Source organism: Carettochelys insculpta, chromosome 6, assembly GCF_033958435.1.
Source record: "Carettochelys insculpta isolate YL-2023 chromosome 6, ASM3395843v1, whole genome shotgun sequence".
Classification (NCBI taxonomy): domain Eukaryota; kingdom Metazoa; phylum Chordata; order Testudines; family Carettochelyidae; genus Carettochelys; species Carettochelys insculpta.
This window is the reverse complement of record NC_134142.1, coordinates 68277123-68303110: the sequence shown is the minus strand read 5'-3', so window position 1 is coordinate 68303110 and position 25988 is coordinate 68277123. Positions and strand designations below refer to the sequence as shown.

Genomic DNA, 25988 nt, shown 5'->3' with positions numbered 1-25988 from the left:
CTCCACAGTCACAGTCAACCCTGCAAATGACAATCTTAAACGCAGTTACGAAGGGCGCGATCCGTAGTCTGCGCAGACCGAAGGATGCCTACCATGTTAATGATGATAATTAACTACGTTGTCAGGCGGAATTAATTATTGCAGTATTTTACAGCATTTTAGGGACACTGTATGTAGTGCCCCTGTGAGGTACGGAAGTGACACTAGCTGCAATTTGCCCAGTTTTTTGAAAAAGTAGCCACTGAGTTTGGGTGCCTGAGTTCCCAGGTGCCAGCTTGAGACCCAGGTGCCTGCTTCTGAGCAGTGCTGAGCACCCACAAATCCAGTCGGCGGCAACGGGAGCTGTGGGGCTCGGCAGCCGTGAAAAACAGGTCCTACACGTCACAAGTTCAAACCCAGACTCAGTTGTCACTTTTGCAAACGGTGGCCTGGAGGAGCTCAAATTAACACAGAGCTCAGCCAGAAACTCTCATTTAGGCATCTCAGTAAATGGCGAGATTATTGGAACTGTCCCATTCTTCTCAGTGGTAGCTCTAGTGTGCTTACTACTTCCGCACATCTGGCACCCAGTACCTCCATGACCCCCAAGGCACAGAGAAGTTAGGTCAGAACCCAGAGCCAACTTCCTGAGCTGGAATTCTGGGCCCACTCTTGGTACATTCCTGTAGGTGAATAACCTGAAAAGAGATTCTTGCATTCACCTGAAATTCACCTGTCTAGTGCTGGGACGCTGTCTTCCCTTGGGATAGATGCCCAGCAACGCCTCAGTAGTATTTTACTTGTGAGCACTTGCCACTACATTTGAATGTTACGGGAGCTGCCAGGCTGCTGCCCACACAAGAGCCATATTTCAGATTGTGTGTGCCCCTGGAAAAGGAAAAGCTCCTATTGTACAGAGATGCCGACAGAAGCATTTTGGCTGGTGGCTTTAGCATGTGTCTCCAGCACACACAGGCAGTGGGAGGATGATGACAAGTAAAGGGCTCTGCAAGGTCCTGAAAAGTGCATGAGATAAAAGAGAGGCTTGTGCAGGGAGGGAGTCAGAGAAGGAAGCAAGGGTTCAGGGCTAGTGGGTGGAGGAAATGGACTAGATCACCTAATAGAAGAGGTCTCTTTCCTCCCTAGCTTTTTGGATTCTCTGCAATTGCTCCCTGATGTCCCTCAGTTTCTCCTGTTCCCAATTCTACCTTTACAACATCTGCCCCTTTGTTCTTCTGCGGTGCTGAGGTTAAATTGGCTGCCGCCTTAGTCCTTCAGTGCACCTGGGCACCCTTGGCTCAGCATTCAGTGAGGAGAAGTGTCAAGAGAGCAGAGCTCTCCTCGGTACACTTTAGACCCTGGGGTTGAGGCTATCAGGTTGATTGAAGTGATGTTAAGTGGCAAGCAGCACTTTCCCTGCATGGAGATGCAATTGAAGCTCTCCACTGAAGCCAAGTAATTCATGCGTTTGTGCCAAATGTTTTCTCCTTTCCTAAGCTGAGGACTGCCAGCTCCTGACCAAGATCCCAAAAGTCAAATGTCTACGCAACAACCGGCGAGAAGGTGAGTGTGGAAAACTCTTCGGGTACCATCCGGTCTCAAAGTCACCCCTTCTGCCCTCCATCCCAGGGTCTAGATGCCATTTCTCATGGTTACAATTCATGCTCCAAATGAAGGCGAAGCTTTTACTTCCTAGTGTGGAGACTCTGGCGAGAGAGCCTGGGTTCTCATGCTTCAGGGCATTGGCTGTTGTTTTAAATATTTACACCACGGTAGTGCCCACAAACCCTGGTTAGGATCAGAACCCTTTGTGCTAGGAAGATATTGATTGACGTGGGTCCTGACCTGAGAGGCATCCAGCTGAGAAGACAGGCAAGATATGAAGTATAGGAGAGAAGGAGAAAATCTAATCTACACTGCACACACATAACCGTTGGGGAAAGCTAGTGTAATACACATACAGATTGAAACAGTGACTTTCCCTAGCTGTCTTGACAGTCCTCCTGCCTAGCCATTTTGTGCTGGCTGTTTCTTACAGCCATCACAGCACAAGCAGGTCTTGAGAAGGAGGTGAGGGTAGTGGCCTTGCACCACATCCCCAGTGTCTGGGATGTAGCGTGAAGGTGGGGCGGGGGGCATTTGTGTGAGAGGCTGGCATTGTGAAAGAGAAGACTGACAAGCAGGGGGGGATCCTGAGTCAGGACAAGAAGCCTGAGCTCCATATACCAGACGAAGTGAGAGATTCGTAAGTGAGGGTGGTTGAGCAGAGCAATAGGCCAGGCAGGGGTTATCACAGCTGTGTTCGGTATGCACCGGAGGGCAGTGACGTGGCTGTCAGGAAGACTGAGCTGGAGAAGGGTGTGGTTCCACTAATCAAGTCTGGAAATTTAATGCTGGGGCAGAAAGCAAAAGCCCAGGCCTGTAGGGTGTCATCTGCTCCTGTGGTGGCATAGGCTTGGCTCAGGCTCTTTGCCTCTGTTGCCTCTTTGGAATGGTCTGAGGAGCCCAGCTTGCCATGGAGAATCAGGCCCCTGAACCAGGTGAATGGCTGAGCAAGCTGCAAGGCGACGAAGAATTTGCATTTTCTCTAAGCAGTTTGGTGTTTTCCCTCCCTAATCTCCCTTCCTTTTACTCTCTGGTCTTCCCATTGTTCCTCATCTTAGGCCTGATCCGCTCTCGAGTGCGAGGGGCTGAGGTGGCCACGGCTGAGATCCTCACCTTCCTGGACAGTCACTGTGAGGTGAACAGCGACTGGCTGCAGCCAATGCTTCAGAGAGTGAAAGAGGTGCGATGCCCTCCCCCCCGCAATCTTTCTCACCCCCAACACAAGGCCCTAATAGACAGCATCTTGCACATCCTGAGCTGCAGCATCAAGGGCCAAGCACCCAGCGACCTCCCTGTCAAACTCATGTGTCTGCAAGAGGAGTGAGGAGCCTGAAATATCCAGTGCAGCCGGCCTGTGCTGTGCATTATCCGGGCTCCTACTGCAGAGCCTCGGCACTTCCTTGTTGTGGGGAAGGGTACGTTAATAGACAGGAGAGGAGATGTGTGGCAATCCTTGTGCCACTGGCCTCTACCTCCCCCAGCCCGTCTCATGTAGATGACACATACAACCTCTGCACCCACGACTGCTCCCTTTCTCCAAGGCCGATTCCCACAGCTGAGCCTCCCCCACCCCATGACTGCTGAAACCTTCCTGCTGTTAACTCTCCCTGTAACACGCCCCAGGCCCACAAAACCGCTCGCCAGCAAGGAGCACCCCCAGAGCCCTTCTCTTTCAAGTTCAGTGGGGAGAGGAGTGTTCCTAGGGTGGACAGACTGAAACAGCAGCGTTGGCATTCGCCCTGGGGTGGAAGTAGCATGTGGCACTGCTGCTGGAAAACCAGCAGTGGAAGAGCAGGGGGAGGAGCGAGGGGGGCCGAACTTTCTACCACCCGCAAATGCAGTGTCCTCCTTCTCTGAAGGAAGGAGCCCAAGAACTAATGGAGCCCACTAGAGGAGAGGGAGGGACTTAATGCTGCAGCACGTTTCATACGTCTGCTCAGTTGAGTGTCAAGGGGAGGAAGAAGGTGAAACCTTTGAACTGCTTGTTAAGCCTGCTCAATAAATCCTCCATCTCAGCAGCCCAAAAACGTTGGCTTTAATGCTGCTTCTAAAGCTGAGCTCCTGCAGGCAGCCGCAGCAGCGCAATGATGGTACCTCCGCCGACGGGGCTGAGGAGTTATTAGCAGGGACGGATCTGAATGGCAAAGGTTTTGGGCTCTGACCCCACCTTGCTGGAGTTCTGGACGGGCTTGAGCAGTGATTTGGGTCCAGCCCATTAGGGCTCAGTTGCCATGATCGGGTCCATGTCTAGGCTAAAGATTCCAAACTTGCCCCAAATTTTGTAGGTGTTCGTGTTCGAGGGTTCGGTTCAAGCCCGTCTCTAGCTGTGAGGAGGCTGGAATGTCAGGCCTCCCGAATGGGTGGCAATGAAGCATAGACCTTAGAAGGGATGCATTCCAACACTGCTATTGGCAGCACGTACGTGCTCAAAAAATTAACTCATTCCCGCCTGTTTACTGATGATGAAAAACCAAGCAGCGCACCCAGGCTTAAGGACTGCATACAGACCCCAGCCAAAGGAACTTGTTAGAGAACGAGTGGCTGTGTGTACAGAAGGCCAGAGCTAGTAGTGGCAGATGGATGCCTAGGTACCTCCAGCTTTACTGACACTCTCTCGATTTCTTTTCAGGAGTGTGACAATAGCTGGTGTTTTCCTTAAAGCCCCAGCTCTGGGAGTTAAGAATCTCAGCTTTCTGATAATACAAAATAAATATCTGGTGCCAGCAGTTGCGGGAATAACTTGAAAATGTGAAAGGTGTGCTCCCTAAGGCTCAAAAACCAGAAGGCAAATAAAAAGCGCATCATATTTTTTTTTAAATCATGAGTATGTCTGTCTCATTTATTCACAGGGACTAGTCTGTCCCCATGAGTAAATACTGTGCCTCTCTTGGTGGTTTATTAGTTGGCTATGTACTTCCATAGGATTGGCAATGAGACATTTTAACTTTATTGGCTTTTTTTGTTTTTGAAATCAGAAAAATTCTGGATCCTGACTCCTGCCTATGTGTCAGTGTCATGCCTTTGAAACTGGGATGCATGTCCTGTGGCTGACCAGGAAATAAAGAGCTATCGCTTACTTGCATTTCTGTGTGCTAAACCCATATTACAGGAGGGCCCTTATACCCATTCCCCTGTGTCATAGATATGAAGCAGAGCTGACAATTTCCCTATCTGTAGACATGTGCAACAGCCTTGGATTCATTACCCAGCTGCCACGCTGAAGGTAATGAAGTGTTGCAATACAATATGCTGGGGTATTTTCCCCTGTTGCTGTGTGCATAGTCTCATGTCTCTGATATCCTGTACCTTGGCCACCCCCCAAGAGAGGCCTGATGGTTCTCTCACGTCTCTGTTCTTACAGGATTATACCCGTGTGGTGAGTCCAATCATCGATGTGATCAGCCTGGATAATTTTGCCTACCTGGCAGCGTCAGCAGATCTGAGGGGAGGTGAGTAAGGCAAATGGCTGAGATAAGTGAGACCTGAGGGGAAGGTGGACAACGACCAGTTAGTGATGGCAGCAGTAATAGTGCACAGATGGGTTTTGCTCCTGGGAAGGACCAGCTCCAGTGGAGAAGAAGCCGTGGAGTGACTTTGGTTATATGCAGAGGGGCTCCGCCTTCACTCTATATCACTGGCCCTGCACATGGATGCTTCAGACACAGGACAGGAGCTTTTTAGGACTGAAAATGGCTCTGTAGAAAAGCCCTGCAGGCAGATCTCAGGCTGGGCAGGTATTCAGGAGAGGTACGAGAGTCTGACCCTTACGGTGCTCCAGGAGGGAATTCCTAGCTCCCAGTGACACCTGTAGGCCCTCAACCCAGCCCCTCCTGCTGCTGCTGAGCCCTCCAGTAACAAGGAAGCGAGTAAGCGATCCTTCTGTACCCACCCTGCTCTCTAAGGGCAGGGCTGCATAGGGGAGAAAGTCAACTGAAGATACGCAACTCCAGCTATGAGAATAGCGTAGCTGGAGTCGACGTACCGGAGGTCAACTTTCCCTGCTGTCCCCACAGCAGGCGATTGATGGGAAAAGCTCTCCCATTGACTTCCCTTAGTCCTAGCGACTACACGGCGCAGTGGGGTTGAGCGGGGAGCCCTGAACATTCGATTTAGCACGTCCCTATTATTTGCACTAAATCAAACCCCGAAAGATTGACCGAGCGTCGATCTTCCTGTAAGTGTAGACGTGGCATAAGGCTCACCACGAGCACACCTGCTCTTCCCAAAGGATGCAGGCCAGCCCCTTTCCAACCACTCCCACCTCCCATCACCAGCTGGATAAGCAATGCAAGGAGCTCCCATCCTGCACCAGCTGCTGAGCGATCCTTCTACTCAGCAGTGCCTCAGCCTGACAAGAGCTAGGCTGGGCCTCTAATCCGACGCCCCGAGCTTACAAATCTGCCGCATCCTCTCCATGGTTCCTTCCCCCAGACAAACACCACCATGAGCTGCTGAAACCCACTGGTATCACAAGAGACTCCTGTCAGCTGCAGAGCCATCCCTGCTAATAACTCCTCAGGCCCATCTGCGGAGGCACTGTCATTGCGCTGCTCCTGCTCCCTTTGCCAGGCAGACATCAGAGCTTCCTCCCAGCCCTGATAAGTGTCCCCTGGCCATTCTTCCCAGCTGCCAAAGCCTCCCACAACAGCCCCTAAAAACATTCTCAAATTTCTTCCCAGCGGCTAAACCCTTCTGCTCCCATCTGTCCCCTCCAGCATTGTCTGGCTCAACTCTCCCTTTCAAGAGTGCATCCTGTTTGCCAACACCTCCTCTCACCACCTTCCCTGCCTTGAGAGCCCATTCAGTGTGTGGGTGTCCATTACCTGGCAGAGTTTTAAGGGTTTCCCACCGAGCACAACTCAGAAATGAGGGGCAATTCAACCAGCAATAGAGGGGAAAAACAATGACGGTGAACTGGAGCCTTTGTTCCCAGAAGTACACCGCCACCCCACCAAGTGTCTTCAGACCTCAGTGGTATGTCCGCCAATGAGGCGAAAGGCAGGCTGACCAGACTGCAGCATTCCTGGTTATCACATCTCGCCCTGACAACACTCCAGAAGATATGGAAAGTGGCCCAGCTGCAGACAAGTGCAGCTAAGGGAGGGCAGCTCCTGGAATGACTCCAAATGGGACGGCAGCATGGTTACACTTTGTTGCAATGTAGAAGGTTCTTGCAATTTAGGGGCCTGTGTGGAGTAACTGGAGTAACCTGGGGACTTCTCTGCTGTGGGTGTTAATATCTTCCCATTAGACGCTGACAAAGGCTCACATCCCTCTGTCTGATCTGACTTGTTTTTCCCTCCTTTGATAAGTGCTGTTGATACTGGGCCATTTCCACCTTGCTGAACAGACCTTATCAGCTCTGGCCCTCCCTCTTACTGGGACCCCACTCTTTAAATACCCCTCTGAAACCACTCCCCTCTCCGCTCCATGCATCTGACGAAGCGGGTCTTTGCCCATGAAAGCTTATGCTCCAAAATACCTGTTAGTCTATAAGGTGCCACAAGACTTCTTGTTGTTCTGGGGACTTCTGCATTCATACATTTACAGGTCCAGGGTGGCAGGCTGCCTCCTGCTTGCTGATGTGCAGAGCAGCATGGGCAGTCTGGTGGGGCACCTGCCGCCGGGGGTTGAGGCCAGGTGGGGGGAGTAGAACAGGCAGCCTTTCAACACCACCATGCAATGAAGGCCTGGGCCCTTTTCCAAGGCTAGCGAGAAATTGTGATAAACAGTCACCAGGGTCGTTAAAGAACCGGTTTGCAGCATCCTGTTTGCTGTTCCTCTGATATCCTTGCTGCAGAGTTCCTGAGTAGTCTAGCAGCTGCTGTTGTACTCTTCTTCCGGGGCGTTCTACCCCAGCGTTTCTTTCCTTTTCAGGGTTTGACTGGAGCCTTCACTTTAAATGGGAGCAGATCCCTGTAGAGCAGAAGATGTCCAGAACAGACCCCACCCAGTCCATAAGGTACCAGTCTCCGTTGGGCTTGTGCCCCTCTCTCTTTGAATGCTATTAAGACTTCATCGTTGTGTCAGAAGTGCACAAGAACTTGCCTGGTGGGTGCCACGTGGGGCGTTTGTCCTGTGAGATGTTGGGAGCAGTCGATTCCCTGCTCCCTGAGCAGTGTAAGACGTAACACGTTTGTTAAGCACATTTACAGACCATTGCAGCCTGCATTCCTTCCCAGCTGTGTGGCCCCAGGGCTCAGAGCTGCAGCTAGGGAAGAGGTACCAGTCCCAACCCAGAGCTGCTGTGGCCAGGGCAGAGGCATCTCTCCCCACTGACCGTAACCTGGAGGTGCTGCAGCCAGTGGGTGGGGGTAGGCATGTCCCTCTGCTAGCTCCCACGTGGAGCTGCCCTAGAGCTGCCATGGCCAGGGGAAGGTGCCTCCCTCCTCCCAGGTGTGCCCACTGGAGTTGCCTCTCACTTGGCCCCAAGCTGCTGCAGTAAGAAAGGGCTTGGGGAGTCCTCTCTCCCCAGGGCAGCCTGCACCCCAACCCCTTCATCCTTAGCCCCACTACAAAGCCAGAGCCCTCAGCCTTCTCTCCCCAGGCCCCTGCCTCAACCCACAGTCCCCTTCCACATTCCAAATCCTTCAGCCCTGCTCCCCAAGCCCAGGCTGCCCTCCTGCATCCCACGCCCCTCATCCCTAGCACCACCCCAGAGCCCACACTGTCAGTGAGAGCCCTCATCCCCTCCCGCACCCAACTCCCTACTCCAGCTTGGAGTCCCTTCATCACTCTAAACCCCACCCCACAGCCCACATTCCTAGCCAGAGCCCACATGCACATCCCCTGCACCCCAGCCCTGAGCTCCCCGCTTCCTCCTAGACTCCTCCTCCCTGGAGAAATTAGAGGGAACGATGCTGCCCATTCAATCTGTCTACGTCTGTGGGGGGCAACCTGCAGCCAGTGGCCTCTCTGTCCAAACCGTCCCTGCCCCCACCTCTCGTACACCAAGGCACTGGAGCCCCACACTTCCTACACCTCTCCCTCCTTCCTCGCACTTTCAGAGCACTGTCAATGGCTGATTCGCACTCTGTCCCTGCTCCTCCCCTTCCCTCGCAGAGCTTGAACAGCCGTGAACAGCTGATTCGCAGCGTTCCAGTTCTGGGAAGGAGAGGGGAGAATGGGGACAGTGCCCGAATCAGCCATTCATGGCACTCCAAAAGTGCTGGGGGGGAAGGAGGGAGAGGAGTAGGAAGTGTGGGGCTCCAGTGCCCCTCTGTGTGAGAGTTGCCTGGGGGAGGGGGCAGACAGGAGGTCCGTGGGCCACAGGTGGAATGACTTGTCCAAGGTCACACAGGACGTCAGTGGCAGAGTTGGGAAGAGAACCCAGTCGAAGCACTCCGCTGCCCTTCTTTCCCAGCACTGCAAGTTCAACCTTTTGACAGAGGTGGGATTTGGGCACGCAGCAGCTACTCTGTTGGGCAGTCGAGTCACCAGCTGGTTTATTGCTGTGCACAGAGCTTTGTCAAGACTGGAGGGGGGAAAATACAGACACAGAACGCTAATTCTCGTCCCTTTAGACAGCAAGACACCTTCGGTATAACACATAGGGACTAGAGAGCATCCCTGCAAGTAGTCTGGGACCCGTGTAGCAGTCCTCACACGTCAGAAACCACCAGACCCCGATAGACCAGCTGTGTAGATGTAGCTGAGCTTTAGTAACAATCCTGCAGTTGCTTTGCCCTCACGGTGCTCATGTGGCGAATGTTGTGCAAAGAGCAAAAGGCACAGCCCTAACCTTGCAAATGCTGTGATAGAAACTAACAAGAGGAGGAAGGATGATCTGTTGGTGAAAACATAAGTCTTGGAGTCAGGAAATTCGTGTTGTCTCCCTACTGCTGAAGCAATCTAATAATGGGAGTGAGGTGCAAAATTACTTCTGGCCAAATTTTCCCCATCTGTAAAATGGAGGCAAGGAGAATGGCAGTGTTCAGGGTTACAAGATTTAATTAATGAATATTTCTAAAGTGGCTTGTAATCTTCAGTTGAAAGGTCCCATAGAAGGAGCAATTATTAGTATTGTTTTACTATGTGTTTGCTTTTTCTTCCTTCTCTCCAGAACACCCGTCATAGCGGGAGGCATCTTTGTGATCAATAAATCCTGGTTTAACCATCTGGGAAAATACGACACTCAGATGGATATCTGGGGAGGAGAGAACTTTGGTAAGTTGTGAAATCAGTCATTGCCTCCTCGTTCACTCCACCATCTTCGTTCTCACACAGAGAGTGACACCAGGGAATCTGTGTCAGACAAAATATACTTTCCTGTGAACATTTTGTGTCAGTACTGTATGACCTGCAAATAGATGGGGTGCATTCCTGACTCCAAAGATCTGTGCATCCGCCTAAGGTTCTGGATATTGCCGGATAACCAGAGTGTCAGTCAGATCTGTCTGATTGGCTCTTGTGTATAGCAAAGATGTAATAAGCCCTTTAAGGCAAGGATGCCCCCTGCAGTTGTACACATGCATAGCCTCTAATGTAACTGGGCCTTGATCCTTGGTGGGGGCCATCTAGATGCTACTGCAATACAAATAAATAACAGTAACCTCTGCCGTACCTAACATCAGATGTTCAGAAGACATTCTTCTTCCTGTCCCGCTCCAGAGTCATACAAGTCTTCAGGTAGAGTCTCACCTCCACTCAACCTTTCTAGACACCTCCCCTCTTCTCCTACTAAAAGTGAGTTCTTATCCCATAACAATGGCTTTGAAATATAATGTTCCTACTGCAGCTGGTCTGTTTGTGAGTGGAAGCTGGGTACAGACATTCATAATGAAGACTCCTGAACTTGGGACCAAGCTCTAAAACTTGTCTGAGGAATATCTTCACAAGTGCTGTTATTTTATGTAGCAGAGCACTGAAACCTGCCTCCCAAAGCCTTCTCAGAGAAGAGAAGTTGAGGCATTGCCTTCTCCCAGATGAGAGGATGCCTTGTGCTGTAGAACCAACACAGAAAAGGTGGGGTTAGACCCAGCCACAGAAGCAGAACTGAAAAGAGGAGCACCGAGAAATTAAGTATTTGGGACTTGAATAAAATGTGTTGCTGATGAGGGAGAGTGGATTTAAAATAACTAATTTGTTTGTCTTTCCTGTTAAGTGAAATGAATCTGTACATATCTCTTGCTGCCTTTCAATACCTGTTGTAGTAAGAACAATGCTCTCTTTGGCCTGGCTCTCTCTGGACTTATGAAGTGATTTTGCTCAGTTTGTGCAGTTCTGTGCCTGGTTAGACTGCAGAACGTGCTACTGGCTGTTGCCTAAGTTGCTCAGAAGAGTAACTTTCCATTAAGCAGGGGACCCCTCTCTGAGAAACATAGGAAATGATAATCTGTCAGAATTCAGACACGCGGCAATAGGAGGATCATCAAGAGTGTGATAAAGCTGCCACAAATTTATTCTGTATTATTATATTCTTTAATTACAGCTAAATTCCCTTCTAAAGAAGAATGCATCTTGTGCTTTTGGCTTTAGAAGGAGTAAATTAGAGATGGGGAAAACAAAATGAGGAGGGGTGTGGCATGGAATCTTTGATGTAAAGCTCCGATATCAGTGACTCCATATTGTACTACTTCAGATTTCCATGAAACAGTCAGTGCCCATCTCAGAAAATAAAATACAATATAAAACTCATTCAACCTTGACACATAAATTATGTAACCACCAGGTTACAGAAGGATAATAAAATCGGAAATGTTACTGGAGATTTTTCATTTTTGATTTGCTTATTCAAAACCAGGTTTTTTGGTATATACAAATTTTTGATAATGTTTTTATACATTTTTTTTAAAAGTTCAACAGTTTTTCCACAAAAAACAAATTATTTTTGTCAGTGGGTTTTTAAAAGGCCATTTTCCAACCAATATCTTGCTTGAAAATTCCTCCCTGCTCTATTTGCCAGTGAGGAGGGTTGAGAAGGCGGCCGGAGATGGAAAGGAAATGCCTGTCTGAAGGGATATGGCGATTGGATGCTTCGCTGCACACTCCCCAACAAAATCTTGCTTCAGCTAGTAGGCAGGACTAACTGGTGGCTGGATGCAAGCATTCCAAGCAACTTTTCACAGCCGTGAGATGTCTTAGGGTTTGGTGAGTGTGTGATTTCCAGCTGGAAGACACATATCCATGCTCGTGCTGCTCCAGCTAGCAAGCTAAAAATAGAGCCTAGCAATGGCATCACAAACAGGGGTAGGGATTAGCCACCCTCAGTACATACACATCCAAAATCATAGGCATATGCTTGGGACTGCTAGTCACTTCAGCCACTCACACAGTTGCAGCTCTATTTAACATGGCTACCTCTCTGTTGTTATTCGAGTTGCAGCATTTTTAGCACACTAGCTGAATCAAAGCTAGTGTGGGTATGTCTCCAGAAGTTAGGCATCACAGTCAACTCTCCAAGTGTAAGCGTACACTTAAATGGAAAAAAAATCTGCTGGGGGCAGGGGGGAATGAGAAGCCCACAGTCCCTGGCTATGTCTACGCTAGTGAGTTTTGTAGACAAAACCAGGGTTTTCGTAGAATCGTAGAATTCTCAGGCTGGAAGGGACCTCAGGAGGTCATCTAGTCCAGCTCTCTGCCTAAAGCAGGATCAACCCCAACTAAATCATCCCAGCCATGACTATGTCAAGCTGAGACTTAAAAACCTCTAGGGATGGAGATTCCACCACCTCTCTCGGTTACGCATTCCCGTGCTTCAGCACCCTCCTGGTGAAGTAGTTTTTCCTAATATCAACCTACACCTCCCCGCTTTTAGCTTCAGACCATTGCTTCTTGTTCTGCCATCTGTCACCATTGAGAACAGTCTCTCTCCATCCTCTTTAGACTCCCCTTTCAGAAAGTTGAAGGCTGCTATCAAATCACCCCTCAGTCTTCTCTTTTGCAACCTAAATAAGCCCAAATCTGTCAGCCTCTCCTCATAGGTCACGTGCTCCAGACCCCTAATCAGTTTTGTTGCCCTTTGCTGAACCTGCTCCAGTACATCCACATCCTTTTTATGCTGGGGGGGCCCAAACTAGACACAGTATTCCAGATGTGGCCTCACTAATGCCGAATAGAGGGGAATAACTACTTTTCTAGATCTGCTTGAAATGCTTCTCCTAATGCACCCCAATATGCTTGTAGCCTTCTTGGCTACAAGGGCACTCTGTTGACTCATATCCAGCCTCTCATCCACTGTAATCTCCAGGTCCTTTTCTGCTGCACTGCTCTTTAGCCAGTCATTCCCCAGCCTGTAACAATGCTTGGGATTCTTACATCCCAAGTGCAGGATGCTGCACTTGTCCTTGTTGAACTTCATCAGATTTCCTTTGGCGCAATCCTTCAATTTATCTAGGTCACTCTGGACCATATCCCTACCCTCCAATGTATCTACCTGACCCCCTAGTTTAGTGTCATCTGCAAATTTACTGAGGGTACAATCCATCTCCTCATCCAGGTCATTAATAAAGATGTTGAACAGTACTGGCCCTAGAACCAGTTCTTGGGGCACTCCACTTGAAACCAGCTGCCAACCAGACACTGAGCCATTGACCGCTACCCACTGGGCCCTTCTGTCAAGCCAGTTTTTTATCCATCTTACAGTCTGTATATCCAATCCATACTTCCTTAACTTATGGGCAAGAATGTTGTGGGAGACTGTATCAAAAATTTTGCCAAAGTCAAGGTATATCACATCCATTGACTTTCCCATGTCCACAGAGCCACCACAGAGCACCATAGAATCTAATTAGATTGGTCAAGCGTGACTTGCCTTTGGTGAATCCATGTTGACCATGCTTGATCACTTTCCCCTCTTCCAAGTTCTCCAAAATGGATTCCTTGAGGATTCCCTACATGATTTTTCCAGCCCTGAGGTCCAGGGCTGACAGGTCTCTAGTTCCCTGAATTTTAGTTCTTTCCTTTTTTGAAGATGGGCACGACATTTACCTTTTTCCAATCCTCTGGGACCTCTCCCAATTGCCACGAGTTTTCAAAGATAATGGCCAAAGGCTCTGCAATAACCTCTGCCAATTCCCTCAGTACCCTTGGATGCATTAAATCCGGACCCATGGATTTGTGTGCATCTAGCTTTTCTAAATAGCTCTTAACCTGTTCTTTCCCCACCGAGGGCTGCCCACCTCCTTACTGTACTTCATTGCCTGGTACTGTAGTCGGGGAGCTGACCTTGTCCGTGAAGACAGAAGCAAAAAAAGCATTGACTATTTCAGCCTTTCCCACATCATCTGTCACCAGGTTACCTCCCTCATCCAGTAAAGGCCCCACTCCCGACCTGATAACCCTCTTATTGTTAACATATCTGTAGATGCCCTTCTTGTTGCCCTTCACATTCCTTGCTAGCTGTAGTTCCAATCGTGGTTTTGCTTTCCCAATTACCCCCCCACCAGCATTCTCCAGCCATATATTTATATTCCTCCTTACTCATCTGTCCAAGTTTCTATTTCTTCTATGCACCCTTTTTGAGTTTAAGCTTGCCAAGGATTTCCCTTGTAAGCCAGCCTGGTTGCCTATCACATTTGCTTTTCTTACTGCACATTGGGATGGTTTGTTCCTGTGCCTTCCATAAGACCTCTTTAAAATACTGCCAGTTCTTCTGAACTCCTTTCCCCTTTATATTAGCTTCCCAGGGGATCCTCCCCATCAGTTCTCTCAGGGAGTTGAAGTCTGCTGTTCTGAAATCAAGGGTCTGTATTTTACTGCTCACCTTTCTTCCTTTTGTCAGAATTTTGAAATCTACCATCTCATGATCACTGCAGCCCACTTTGCCGCCCACTTCTGTTTCTCCTACTGTTTCTTCCTGGTTTGTGAGCAGCTGGTCAGCCTGTGCGTGGCCCCTGGTCCGTTCCTTCAACACCTGTACCAGAAAGTTATCCCCAACATTCTCCAGAAACTTCCTGGATTGTTTGTGTGCTGCTATATTGGTCTCCCAACAAACATCTGAGCGATTAATCTCCCAGGAGAACCAGCACCTGTGATTTGGAAGTTTTTGTTAGTTGTCTGAAAAAATTCTCATCTACCTCATCTACCTGATCTGGTGGCCTATAGCAGACAGAAAACAGTACATCGCCTCAGTTGCTTCTGCTTCTAAGCTTAACCTGAAGACACTCAACTGGCTTTTCTCTCTCCATATACTGGAGCTCTGAGCAATCATGTTGCTCTCTCACATAAATCACAACTCCTCCTCCTTTTCTCCCCTGCCTGTCCTTTCTGAACAGTTTATACCTTTCCATGACCCTGCTCCAGTTATGTGAGTCACCCACCAAGTTTCCGTTATTCCAATCACCTCATATTTTCTTGACTGTGCCAGGGCCTCTATTTCCACCTGTTTGTTTCCCAGGCTTCTTCCGTTGGTGTACAAACACCTAAGATAAGAAGCTGATTGGCCTACTTTCTTCCTTCAAATGGATGGTTCTCCTTTGTTGTACCTTCTTCCTTCCCCGCTTACCTCAGGGCTTTGGTCACCGTCCTCCAATGAACTTAGTTTAAAGCCCTCCTCACTAGGTTTGCAAGTCTGCCCACAAAGATGCTCTTTCCCCTCTTCATTAGGTGCATCCCCTCACTTCCTAGCAATCCTTGCTCTTGAAACAGAAACCCATGGTCGAAGAAACTAAATCCCTCCCTCTGACACCACCTGCACAACCACTCATTTACTTCCATTATTTGCCTATCTCTACCTGGACCCTTCCTTCAACAGGGAGGATGGATGAGAAAACCACTCGCACTCCATGTTTGTTGATCTTCCTTCCCAGAGCTACATAATCCACATGATTCGCTCAAGGTCGTTCATGCTGCGGCATTGGTTCCTACATGGAGAAGTAGGAAGGAGTAATAAGTTGCAGGTTTGATCGACAACACTCACAGATCATCTACACAGAAAATGTTTTTTGTCGACAAAACTCAGCACTTCTGCCAACAACGTTCTGCCCCTCTGCAATGAGGAATAACACCTTTGTCAACAGTTTCTGTTGACAAAAAAGCCATGTCGACACTCCAGGGGGCCCTCTGTCAACAGACAGGGATTCCCATTCACCACGCCAGCCCTCTTTGCTGTGATTCTTGTTGGCCGTTCTTTTGCGAGAGCAGCCGGGCAGTCTGGCCACTCTCGGTCAACAGAGTGGATTGCTCTTTCGATCCATTTTTGTGTGTCGACGTGATTTGTCAACAGAAGTTTTGCAGGAAGATCTCTTCCGACAGTAACTTCTGTCAATGGATTGCTGTAGTGTAGACGTAGCCCTTGAGTTAAAACTGCAGAGCATTAGAAACATACATTACGTAACAAGCCAACGCTTACCCTGGGGAGGGGCTAGATCACCTAATTGGTCTTCTCCGTCTCCAACTTGTATTCCATATTTGAGGGAAAGAAGTCTGACTAAAATGATGTGTGGACTGCATCATCTTTTGTCCTTTTTGCCTGGCTTCAGGGATAGTGCTGCTTTGCGGATATGGAATAGATACACCGTCTCTCTGTATGAGCGCATCTGTCTGCCCGTGTCCACCTAGAACCAAGAACAGTCTTGAAACCCATACATCAGGCTAACTGAACTAACTGTTTTCAGAACTTCAGAATGGCTACATTCATGAATGAGTCAGAACCTCGTTCCAAGAGTGAAGAAGCCGGTTGGACACAACTCCAGGAGAAACATAGCTTGGCTTTTTAAAAACACATTCCCTGCCCATGAGCCTGGGGAGCTTTCTACTGCTGCTTGTCTCTCAGCTGTTCCCTGTGGGGCACAGACTGCCTGGGATGCGTGAGAGTAATCAAAGGTAGCAGGGAAAATGTGACTTAGTAACAGTTTTTCCTTTACTCAGAAGGAGAAGCCATTTAAAAAGAAAATAATCCACTCATGTTAAATAGCCTTCCACACTCCTTCTAAGGAATTGGACTGACAACTGGGGACTTGGGAAGCCTGATGTGTGGCAACCAGGGAGTCCGTACGGCAGATTTCAGCCTGAAAGGATTTTTAACTCCTTATTGTTATACCCCTGCTCCACAGCCTGAGGAAGATCCTCCAGGGGAATCAAGTTTTGGAAGGAGAATCTATCTGATCTGAAGTCTCTGGAAGGCTCCATTGTTGTTGTGAATCTGATGCAAATTTCTCCAGTGCCTCGGTTGACTCTTTTTTTTTTTTTTACTACTCCCCTTCCACTTTTGTTGCTTTCATCTCCATATGAAGTGCAAGCGGGGAGCCCAGCTGATGTAGTACAGTGATTAAACTCAGGGGGACAGATCCATGGTCCTTGACAAGGGCCTCTTTTCTCGGTGATGCAAAAAGCTACTGCACATCAAAGCCCTGTGTGTTCTGTAATCCTTTAGCAAAATGTGGAATTTGACTGCAGGGTCAATTGGTGGGTGGGTGTGTTAAATAAACTGGGCTCAGTTTCGCTCTTGGGCCAGGAACCTCTGAACAAACTGTGGACCATTGTTTTTACTCCTTTACCATTTTTGACAGAGTCAGGTGGATTGGGAGCATTGAAATGAGATGTGAGATAAAGGTGAAGCATTAATGTGAGGTTTAGTGCAGCTGCTGGGATTTCAGGGGCAAGGAAAGAAGAAGGCAGGAGTGACACAGCATTTTGATGGATACATGGAACTTTTATGCCAGTGGTTGCCAAATTTTACCATGTCAAGGAGCCACAAGCACCTGAGCTAGGCAGACATATTCATTAACCTGATCAGCTGGTCATTGCCCTGAAATCAGGGGGAGAGAACAACTGTGGCCACTGTTGGCAGGTGTTTACAATGTGCTCTGCTTTGAAATTGTACTCCAGCGCTATGACAGTGGCAGTGTGGCAGGGGGATCAGGACTCCAGGCCTGGACTGCTTAAGTCAACCAAAGAGCCTCCCACGGGCCTTGTCTCTCTGTTGTTTCCTAGTCTTGCTCAGATCCACCCCTTTCCAAAATCTGCTCCTTTCCCCCAGGCTCTGACCCTTCCCTGCTGACTTGCCACCCGTTCTGGATTCTTTAGGAGTGTCTGTGTTTCCAGGAGCAGCCCCGTCTCTAATAGGCAGGGCGTGTGCGCCACTGAAATGCACAGGGATGGGGCCCTCTGTAACGTCAGCAACATCACACACTGTTGCCTGAAGACATTTTAAATGTCTAACAGCCATAAGGACCAGGGTAAATGAGTAGGTATCCTGCAAAGGGACGGGAGCAGAGAAAGGAGAGGGATGGGAGGAAAAGTGGAAAGTCTGAGAAGGAGCAGCTTAGTTTTAACAAAGATGAAACAAAATGTTAACAGGGTCTCTCTCCCTCATTTCACCAGTGCTGGTGTTGCCATTGGTTTTGTCTGTGGCACATCCTCAGAGAGAGGAGGGAAAGCAGTTCAGATGCGGTGTGTGTGGCAGGGGTTTTTGTTTTTTGTTTTGGGGGGGTTTCTTTTGGAATTCACGGAAGTTTTACTTGTGTTGCTTCTCTGGCTGTGTGGACTGATGCCTGGAGTCTCTTCCAGAGCTCTCCTTCCGAGTGTGGATGTGTGGTGGCAGCTTGGAGATTGTTCCCTGCAGTCGAGTCGGCCATGTGTTCAGGAAACGCCACCCCTATGACTTTCCGGAGGGCAATGCACTGACCTATATCAAGTAGGTGTTGGAGATTACAATGGCAGATGGGTCAACCATACGTCTTCTGTTCAGCATGTCGAAAGAATCCTGTATCTCTCTCCCCCTGGTCCCAGCCTTCCCACTTCCTTTTTTTTGCCTGGGGATTCAGGGAGGGTGGCACATGATTTAACCTTTAACAATAGTCAGCCTGGAGCCTTCTGCCTAGGCAAAGTGCCTATTGCATAAAGCATATCTCTTCCTCGTTCTGCATTGTCAAGGACTGGAATGCTAACCCAGAAGGATGTATCCTTAGTGTCCCTAGGAATCCCAGCCCTGGGTATTCTTGGCCCAGCCTATCTCCTTCCTTCCAGCTGAACCTGCCACAGGAATGGGGGCTGTCATTCAGGACTCAGAAGTTCTTTGTTCCTTTTTTGTTGCCGTAACTGAGTAGGAGACAGCATCAGACAGTTGCATGTCCAGATGTGCTACAGGGATGTATCCATGGTGAGAAGCTCCACGCGGACAGCTTCCATCATACCAGAGAAGGGAAGAAAATAAAAATGAGAAAGTTGGTAGATGTGTTGGGAGGAAGAAAGGGGTTGTTACAAAAAACAACCCAAGAGGTGATGTTGGTCTGTGACAGCAGAGGTGTGAAAAATTCCACCCCTGGCCAACATAGCTTTGACCATCTAACTTCCCAACTAGGCACAACTAGGTGGACAGAGGAATGTTTCCGTCAACTTGCCTGCCATTGCCTGGGGAGATGGATTATCTACCATTGTGGAAAAACCCCTTCTGTGGCTCTAGGTTGTGTCTACACTATGAAGTTCTACCGGCATAGCTGCAGCAGTGGGTTAACTTTCCTGAGATCTGGTCTATACTTAAAAGTTAGGTCAACATAGTCATTTTGGTGAGGTGTACAAAAAATCCACAGCCCTGACCCATGTAGCTGTACCAAACTAGCCCTCGATGGAGGTGTAGCTGTGTGGGCAGTAGGGTTTTTTCATTGACCAAGCTACAGTCATTTGGGAAGGAAGTGTTCTTCTACAGCCAGAAAAACCCTTCCATCATCTTGGGCTGCATCTAAGCTACAGGGTTATGCTGGCAGAGCTACAGTGCCGTAGCTACGTCCATAAAATCTCCGTAGCATAAACATGCCCCAAATGTCTCCGTGAGGATGTCCCCAAAATTGTCAATGTTCTTTTGTCTCCAGCTTTTGGGGGAACTGCCCCAAGTTACTTTCACTCATCCTAGCTTCTCCTTGCTCGCCTGCAGGAATACCAAACGCACAGCAGAAGTATGGATGGATGAGTATAAACAGTACTACTATGAGGCCCGACCCTCTGCCATTGGGAAGTCGTTTGGAAGGTAAGCAGTCCTGAGCCTGGCTAGCAGTCTTCCCTCTGATCAGCTTGTTTGCTTGAAATTGCTTTTGCACTTTCACTGGGAAAGGCTAAGGGCAAAGACACTCTACCCTGCGCTATCTCAGAACCACAGCTCAGATGGCTGGTTAACAAGGATTGCTTTTAATTTATTTTAAATGGCAACATATGTCCTTCCTCCCCAGCAGTGCCCTACTTAATTTGCTCTAGAATACAAGGCTAGAGGTACCTGTAATGAAATTAAAAGGTAAGACATTAAAGGGGTAAAAGAAAATATGGCACATAAACAGTGTGGAGGTCTGAGGTAAGCAGGTAATGGCTCAGACATCCCTTTGCTTACACTGCATCCAGGGCCATTGGACTGACTTTTACTGGGATGAATGGCCATTAGGCATTAAGGTTAGTCAGACTGGCTGCCCAACAAAAGCCGATAATAGCTCATTTTCCTGAAGGTATGGGGCATAGTGGAAGTCGCAGCAAGAACTGCACTTCCTAATGAAATGTAAAATCCCAAAGCATCATTAATAAGTAGGAAAGTACCATGAAGTCAGTGGTACCTCCTTGGATGTATCCGTCTATGGACAGCACATGGATATTACAGCTTTGGCTTAGGAGATCCCTGTATATGATTGTCTCTCAGACATGTGTACATTCCATGCTGATGTATCTCCTATTTGTCCTGACTTCTGTAGATTCAGTGTGATATATGTCCCACTCCATCATGTTTTATTCTTCGTGAATTAATGAATTATCCTTTAAAGATATCTTTGCCTGCCTAATGTTTATCTCTCTGTGGCCTGGTATGCGTGAGGCCCTTGGGCCAGAGCCCAAGCACAATTCTAATGGCAGGCCCTCGGGCTGCCTGTCTATTTGGGATGGAGTGCTCTCCGTAACGTGTGTGTGTTGAGGGGTGAGCTTCCATGAGCCTCTAGGGCCAAAACCTGCAGCATTGTTCATGCGGATCTCCAAGGCTACATCTACACGGCAGCTTAGTCTTGGAACAAGCTACCCAATTGGCAATTTTGAGTTTATGAAAGGTTGAAATAATGTGCTGTGTCACACCGTCCCTTACCCCTCCTGCAACGAGGACTACAGGGATGCCAAAAGAGCGCGCCCATTGTTACGAAAATGATTTTGTAACGACAGGCACGTGTCAAAGACGCGGAGTAGCTATTTTGGGATACCGCCAGTGTGCCGAAATGGCTCTGCCATGCAGACATAGACCTACTGACTTCATGTGACTAAAAGCTAAGTCGGGGCTGCAGGGTTTGGCCCTCAGTAATTGCATAACCTATAGTAATGGCTCTGCAAATGTGCTTTTATATCCTTGGCTGAGGGGACGCTGTCAAGGTTACCAGGGCCCCAGATGTGACTTGTTTCCCCACCATTTATATCTATGAAGTTTTTTTCTAAGGCGGGGGCTGTATTATGGCTTGCTCCAGTTGGGTCCCTGGGGATATGCGGAGAAAGAGGAAACATGGAACCAGACTCTCCCTTCTCCTCGCACCACACCCAGAGAGGGTGCTCGTGTTGATGAGGGAGAACTGCTCGCTCTTCCACAAGGCATGCACGCCCCACAGGAGGAGTGGTGGAGTGGGCTGGGTGTGGGACCAGAGCTCTGTTCCCCCACATTCCTGCGCACTAGGTGGAGCTGAGAGATCAGCTGTGGGAGGGGAGAGCGCTGAACCCTTTTTGTACCCGGCTGTGGAGTACAGCAACAGGGCACATTCTCTTCCCTCCCCCACCAGCCATATGGAGACCTTATGCCCCCAGGGCTTTGTGCCGTCTCGGCTACTCAAGGCCTAGGGCTGCTCAGCCATGCCACATCAATAGCGCACCCCGGTCTGTGGGAGCCATAACTGACCCCAGAGGGGTCCTTTCCTTTTGGTCAATAGCTTCGTTACGCCCCTTCTGGGGAAAACCAAGTGAGTGCCAAATGCCAGCTCCCAAGCTGCTGTGCGCTGACAGGCCAGAGCGTGCAGCACAGCCATAGGAGCCCAGGAGTGGTGAAGCAGCTGGTTTATAATGGCCCATTTGCATTTAAGGTTTCCAAGGAGTGATTATAAACACAGCAAGAACTCCATTATGAAAATTATTAAATACACACTTGATCATGGGTGTTGGCCTGTTTAGCTCCCCAGCCCTGTCTGGGAACCAGTGGTTGGGTGAGTCTCTCTCTTACCAGAGAGCCCCAGAGGAACACACAGCAGGGAAGATGCCATCTCAGTTCTCCAGTGGCTCTCCTGCACTGCGTCGTTTTAACGTGAGCTCGAGGAAGTGCAAGAAATTGTGTTGGCTTCTTCAGTCCCCTCCCACAGTAGAAGGCTGCTGCGCCTGCCCCTCCTTGTCTTCCACTTACTTCTCTGTCCCTGCTCTGTGCCATCACACTGACCTTCAGGGCAGCGCCAAAGGCAAAGGGGCAGCCTAAGCTGAGCCCGGCCCACCCCACTCCACCCCTCCTCATCTCAGTTCACGGCATCGTTCTGAACAACATGCTTTTGTTTCCAGTATCGCAGACCGTGTGGAGCAACGCAGGAAACTAAACTGTAAATCCTTCCAGTGGTACCTGGAGAACGTCTACCCAGAGCTCAAGTGAGTTAATCCTCCACGCGCAGAAAAGTGGAAACCAGTTCTCAAGAGGGATGCGGAAAGTAGGTCAGGGAGGAAAGTGCAAGGCCCAGAAGCGGGGAAGGTCTGTGGCAGTTGGGAAGTAGGAAGTCGGGGACTCTTGTGTCCAGAGTAAATCCTGCCCACCCCTCTCTTTTTGGTGAGAAATCCTCCTTGATTTCCTGGCCAGCACTTCCACTCGACCCACCTCTAGTTCTTGTTTGCACATTTGAGCTGGGAACTGAGAACAGAGAGGTGGAAATGGCTCTGTAGGGGAGGCAGTGGGGAGAGGAGGCAGCTCGGATGTGGGCAGGCTGCACAAAGCACGTTTCTGGGAGTGGGCAGAAGTGGAGGTGTTTTTGTGGCATAGGCAGCTCTTTTAGGAGACCTTCAGGAAGCCAGGTGGGGCAGCATCCGTTCTTCGCAGAGAGAGGGGACAGGCAGCCAAAGGAAGTCAGAGTCACATAGGTGGGAGAAGGCTGCAGGCTAACTTACCTCTGGAGATGAGTGAGGTAAGAGCTTAAAACTCTGTTGTGAGAATGCCTGTTTCTGAATGCCAGTGCCTCAGGGATTTGAAACAATGCAGCTGGTTGAAGTAAAGCTCCTGTACAAGTTGTGGCATTGCTGAAGTGTGGAGTACGTCTCCTTCCTGTTAAGGCTCCAGTGTGTTTGCTGCCTACCATACTGAAGTCCAGGACCTGATGAACACCTAGGGCAGGGATGGGCAATCATTTTTGATGACAGGCCCCTCCAAGAATTTAGCAAGTGGTCAAGGGCCGTCTCCCATGATATTAATAGAGGAGGTGCGGGCCTGGGGTGAAGGTTGGGAGCAGAAGGGAACTTAAGGTGGGAAGCTGTAGTGCAGGAAGAAGTGTAGGGTCTGGGTGGGAGTTTGGATGAAGGAGGAGGTTGTGATCTGGGGCAAGGGATTAGGGTGCAGAAGAGGTGCGTGGTCTGGGAGCGGAGACGGGTATGGCTGCAGAAGATTCTGACCTGAGGAGGGGTGCAGGGCCTGGGAGGGGATTGTGACCTGGGACAGGAGTGCAGAGGTTTTGGTTTTGACCTAGGGCAAGGGGTTGTAATCTGGGACAGGGCATTGGGGTGCAGAGTCTGGGAGGGGGTATGGGTGCAGGAGGATTCTGACCTGAGAGAGAGGTGTGGGAGGGGGTGCAGAGTCTGAGAGGAGTTTGGGACCTGAACCTGGGGTGTAGAAGGGGGGCAGGGGATTGAGGTGAAGAGTCTGGGAGGAGATATGGGGGCAGGAGCCAGGGTGCAGAGGGTATGGAATATGTGGGTAAGGCTATGGGGGTGGGGAGGTCAGAGGGAGGGAGAAGCTGGGAAATACTTACCTAGGCAGCTCCCAGCCAGCAGCCCAGCAAGTCCCTTGGGCAGGCTCCCTGACTGCCCCGCCCCTGTGCGCTGCTCAAAGCAGCTAGCTGCAGGGGCCATGTGCTACTCTGAGTTGAGTGGGGCGGGGGAGGCTTTGTACACTGCTCCCATCCCCGACACAATCTCGCCACTCCCATTGGCCAGCACTGTGAAGCCTCTCCCCTGCTCCGGGCTCGCAGTGACCTTCGGAGTAGCACATGGTCCCCACAGCTGTCCGCTCGCAGCAGCATGCCGGGGCAAGGCTGTCAGGGACCCTGTCTCAGGCTCCTGCTGGGTCACAAGCTGGGTCCATTGACTTGGTGGGTGGGATGTGGCCCATGGGCTGTATTTTGCCCACTTCTAGGTTAGATGAATGGTGGCTAAAAAGTTGGCAGCTGACTGGCACCCTGCCTACGCTAGCGAGGTGTTCGTTGCTACCAAAGCAGATATGGACTGGTGGTATCAGGGGGAAATTCAGGGGCAGGCTAGTGGAGACACAGCTTTTTGCTGGAGGAGCTATCTTTCAGAGGAGACACCACACTGAAGTTCTAACTTCTTGGGGATATTAAGGACCCCCCAGGGCTTTTTGAAAGTAAGGAATACTCACCAGGGCTCTGGTTACCTAACTCACAGCCCGCCTCCTCAGACTCCCCCAGGCATTTCTATTGGATATCATAGTCTTCAGTAGCTACGTAACGGCATGCCATGCTCCTTTCTAAAGGCAGGCGCACTTCCGTGATGGTTGGAGTAATCTCGGTTAGACATACACACAGTGCATGGGGATGCTGCTGGCTCTAAAGTGCAATGCAATTGCTGTTGTTTTTCTCCCAGGGTTCCTGAAAAGGAGCTGGTTGCTGGGATTATCAGACAAGGAGGACAGTGCCTGGAGTCTTGGGGCCAGGACCCCGCAGGAAATTCTGTGGCAGGTGTGGGAGGCTGCAAAGGGACAGTGAGCAATCCCCCTGTCAGCCAGGTGAGGCAGGCTTGAATTTGGCTCTTTCCTCCTGCTTGCTGCTTTTAATCACCTCTGACACAGTGGTCCTGGGAGTAGTAATATTTAGGAAGAGTGTTGGTGTGGGTCATCAGATGATCTGAGACCTTGGGCAGTGTGTCCTGCCGGTCGCCTGTAGCTGCTTCTGCACAGCCTTTAAATAAGTTACAGTCTCTGCTGTATAGGTTGGACAACAGATGGGTCAGGGTCTGACAGTGTGGCCCACAATCAAATTGCTCAAATTAAAGTGAAACATTGCATGCTGGGACTTGTGTTCTCCCCTGGCCACACTTCTCTTTCCAACCTGGGGATCTCCAGGTGTCTCCATTTTATGATGTGGGCCTTGGGCTTCATGGCAAATTGTTACCATGGCTCTCAGTTTGTCAAAGGCTGGGTGCTCCGGATCTACTGTGTTAGATACAGATTCATATAATCCTGTGAGATGGACATTAACACACATATATATACATTCACAGACTCCTTGAGTGCTATAGTGTACACTCAGGAGCGGAGCTACTTTTCATTCCTTCTGCCTATCTCGTCCCTACTGTGCCAAGTCCCATACTATCCAGGCACTGAAATACAGTAAAGAAGGAGTTTATTCTTCCTATTAAAGCTGCGCTGCACTAGGGTTCGTGCATTACACTGGAGCATATGGCCTGTGTCCATGGGAGCTTCCAGACACCACTTTCTGGGAACCCGACAAACATTTGTGGGATTTTGAAGTGGTTAATTTACTCTGGGCCATCACAGACACTGGGGGAAATTAAAATCTTTGCTATAATTACTCGGAGACTATATTTAAATATCTCTTTAGAAATAGCCTCAGAGAGGTAGCAGTGTTAGTCTGTATCTTCGCAAAACAAAGCAAGCAGTCCTGTAGCACCTCAACGACTAACAATATTATTTATTAGGTGATGATCTTTCATGGGACAGACCCACTTCTTCAGATCTGGAGAATCCTGATACCTGAGCAAATCAGACATTAGGAAGCTGAATACACATAAACCTATAAGTGAGCATTTCAGTTTAGCAGGTCATAGTATCCAACACTTAATGGTGTGCACTTTAAAACAGAGAGACTTTAACAGCAGATTACAAAGGGAGACACACCTGAATTGGAATTAATTTTCAAGTTTGATACCTATCACCTCTGACTCAGCAAAGATTACCTTACTCATTACAAGAACAATTTCCCCACCTTTGATATTCACAGTGACCCCAGGCTTAACTTAATAGACACTTACAGAAGTTTTTTCTCTTTCCCTCTCCCCTCCACTGGTCCTTCTGCTCTATGTAGCAGATTTGTCAGTTTTTTATTTCATTTTTTTAAACCTTTCTTTTAAATTCTCTTTGGCTCAGTTATCAGATATCAGGATTCTCCCATCTGAAGAAGTGGGTCCGTCCCACAAAAGCTAATAAATGATATTGTTAATCTTTAAGGTGCTACAGGACTGCTTCTTTGTTCTATTTAGGAATGTAAGTTTGCACTTGGAGAAAAAAGAAACGTACTTTTGAA

The 25988-nt window shown here is 49.2% G+C and overlaps 1 protein-coding gene across 1 annotated transcript in view; it reads left to right on the top strand.

Annotated features, from left to right (window-relative positions):
• Positions 1-25988, top strand: part of GALNT16 (polypeptide N-acetylgalactosaminyltransferase 16) — a 127625-nt gene that overhangs the window by 87376 nt on the left and 14261 nt on the right. The window contains exons 5-13 of the mRNA XM_074997183.1: positions 1477-1542; positions 2643-2764; positions 4946-5033; positions 7462-7546; positions 9647-9750; positions 18034-18160; positions 19397-19489; positions 22012-22095; positions 24310-24451. Of these exons, the coding sequence (XP_074853284.1) occupies positions 1477-1542; positions 2643-2764; positions 4946-5033; positions 7462-7546; positions 9647-9750; positions 18034-18160; positions 19397-19489; positions 22012-22095; positions 24310-24451 (911 nt within the window). The remainder of the gene's footprint in view (positions 1-1476; positions 1543-2642; positions 2765-4945; positions 5034-7461; positions 7547-9646; positions 9751-18033; positions 18161-19396; positions 19490-22011; positions 22096-24309; positions 24452-25988) is intronic.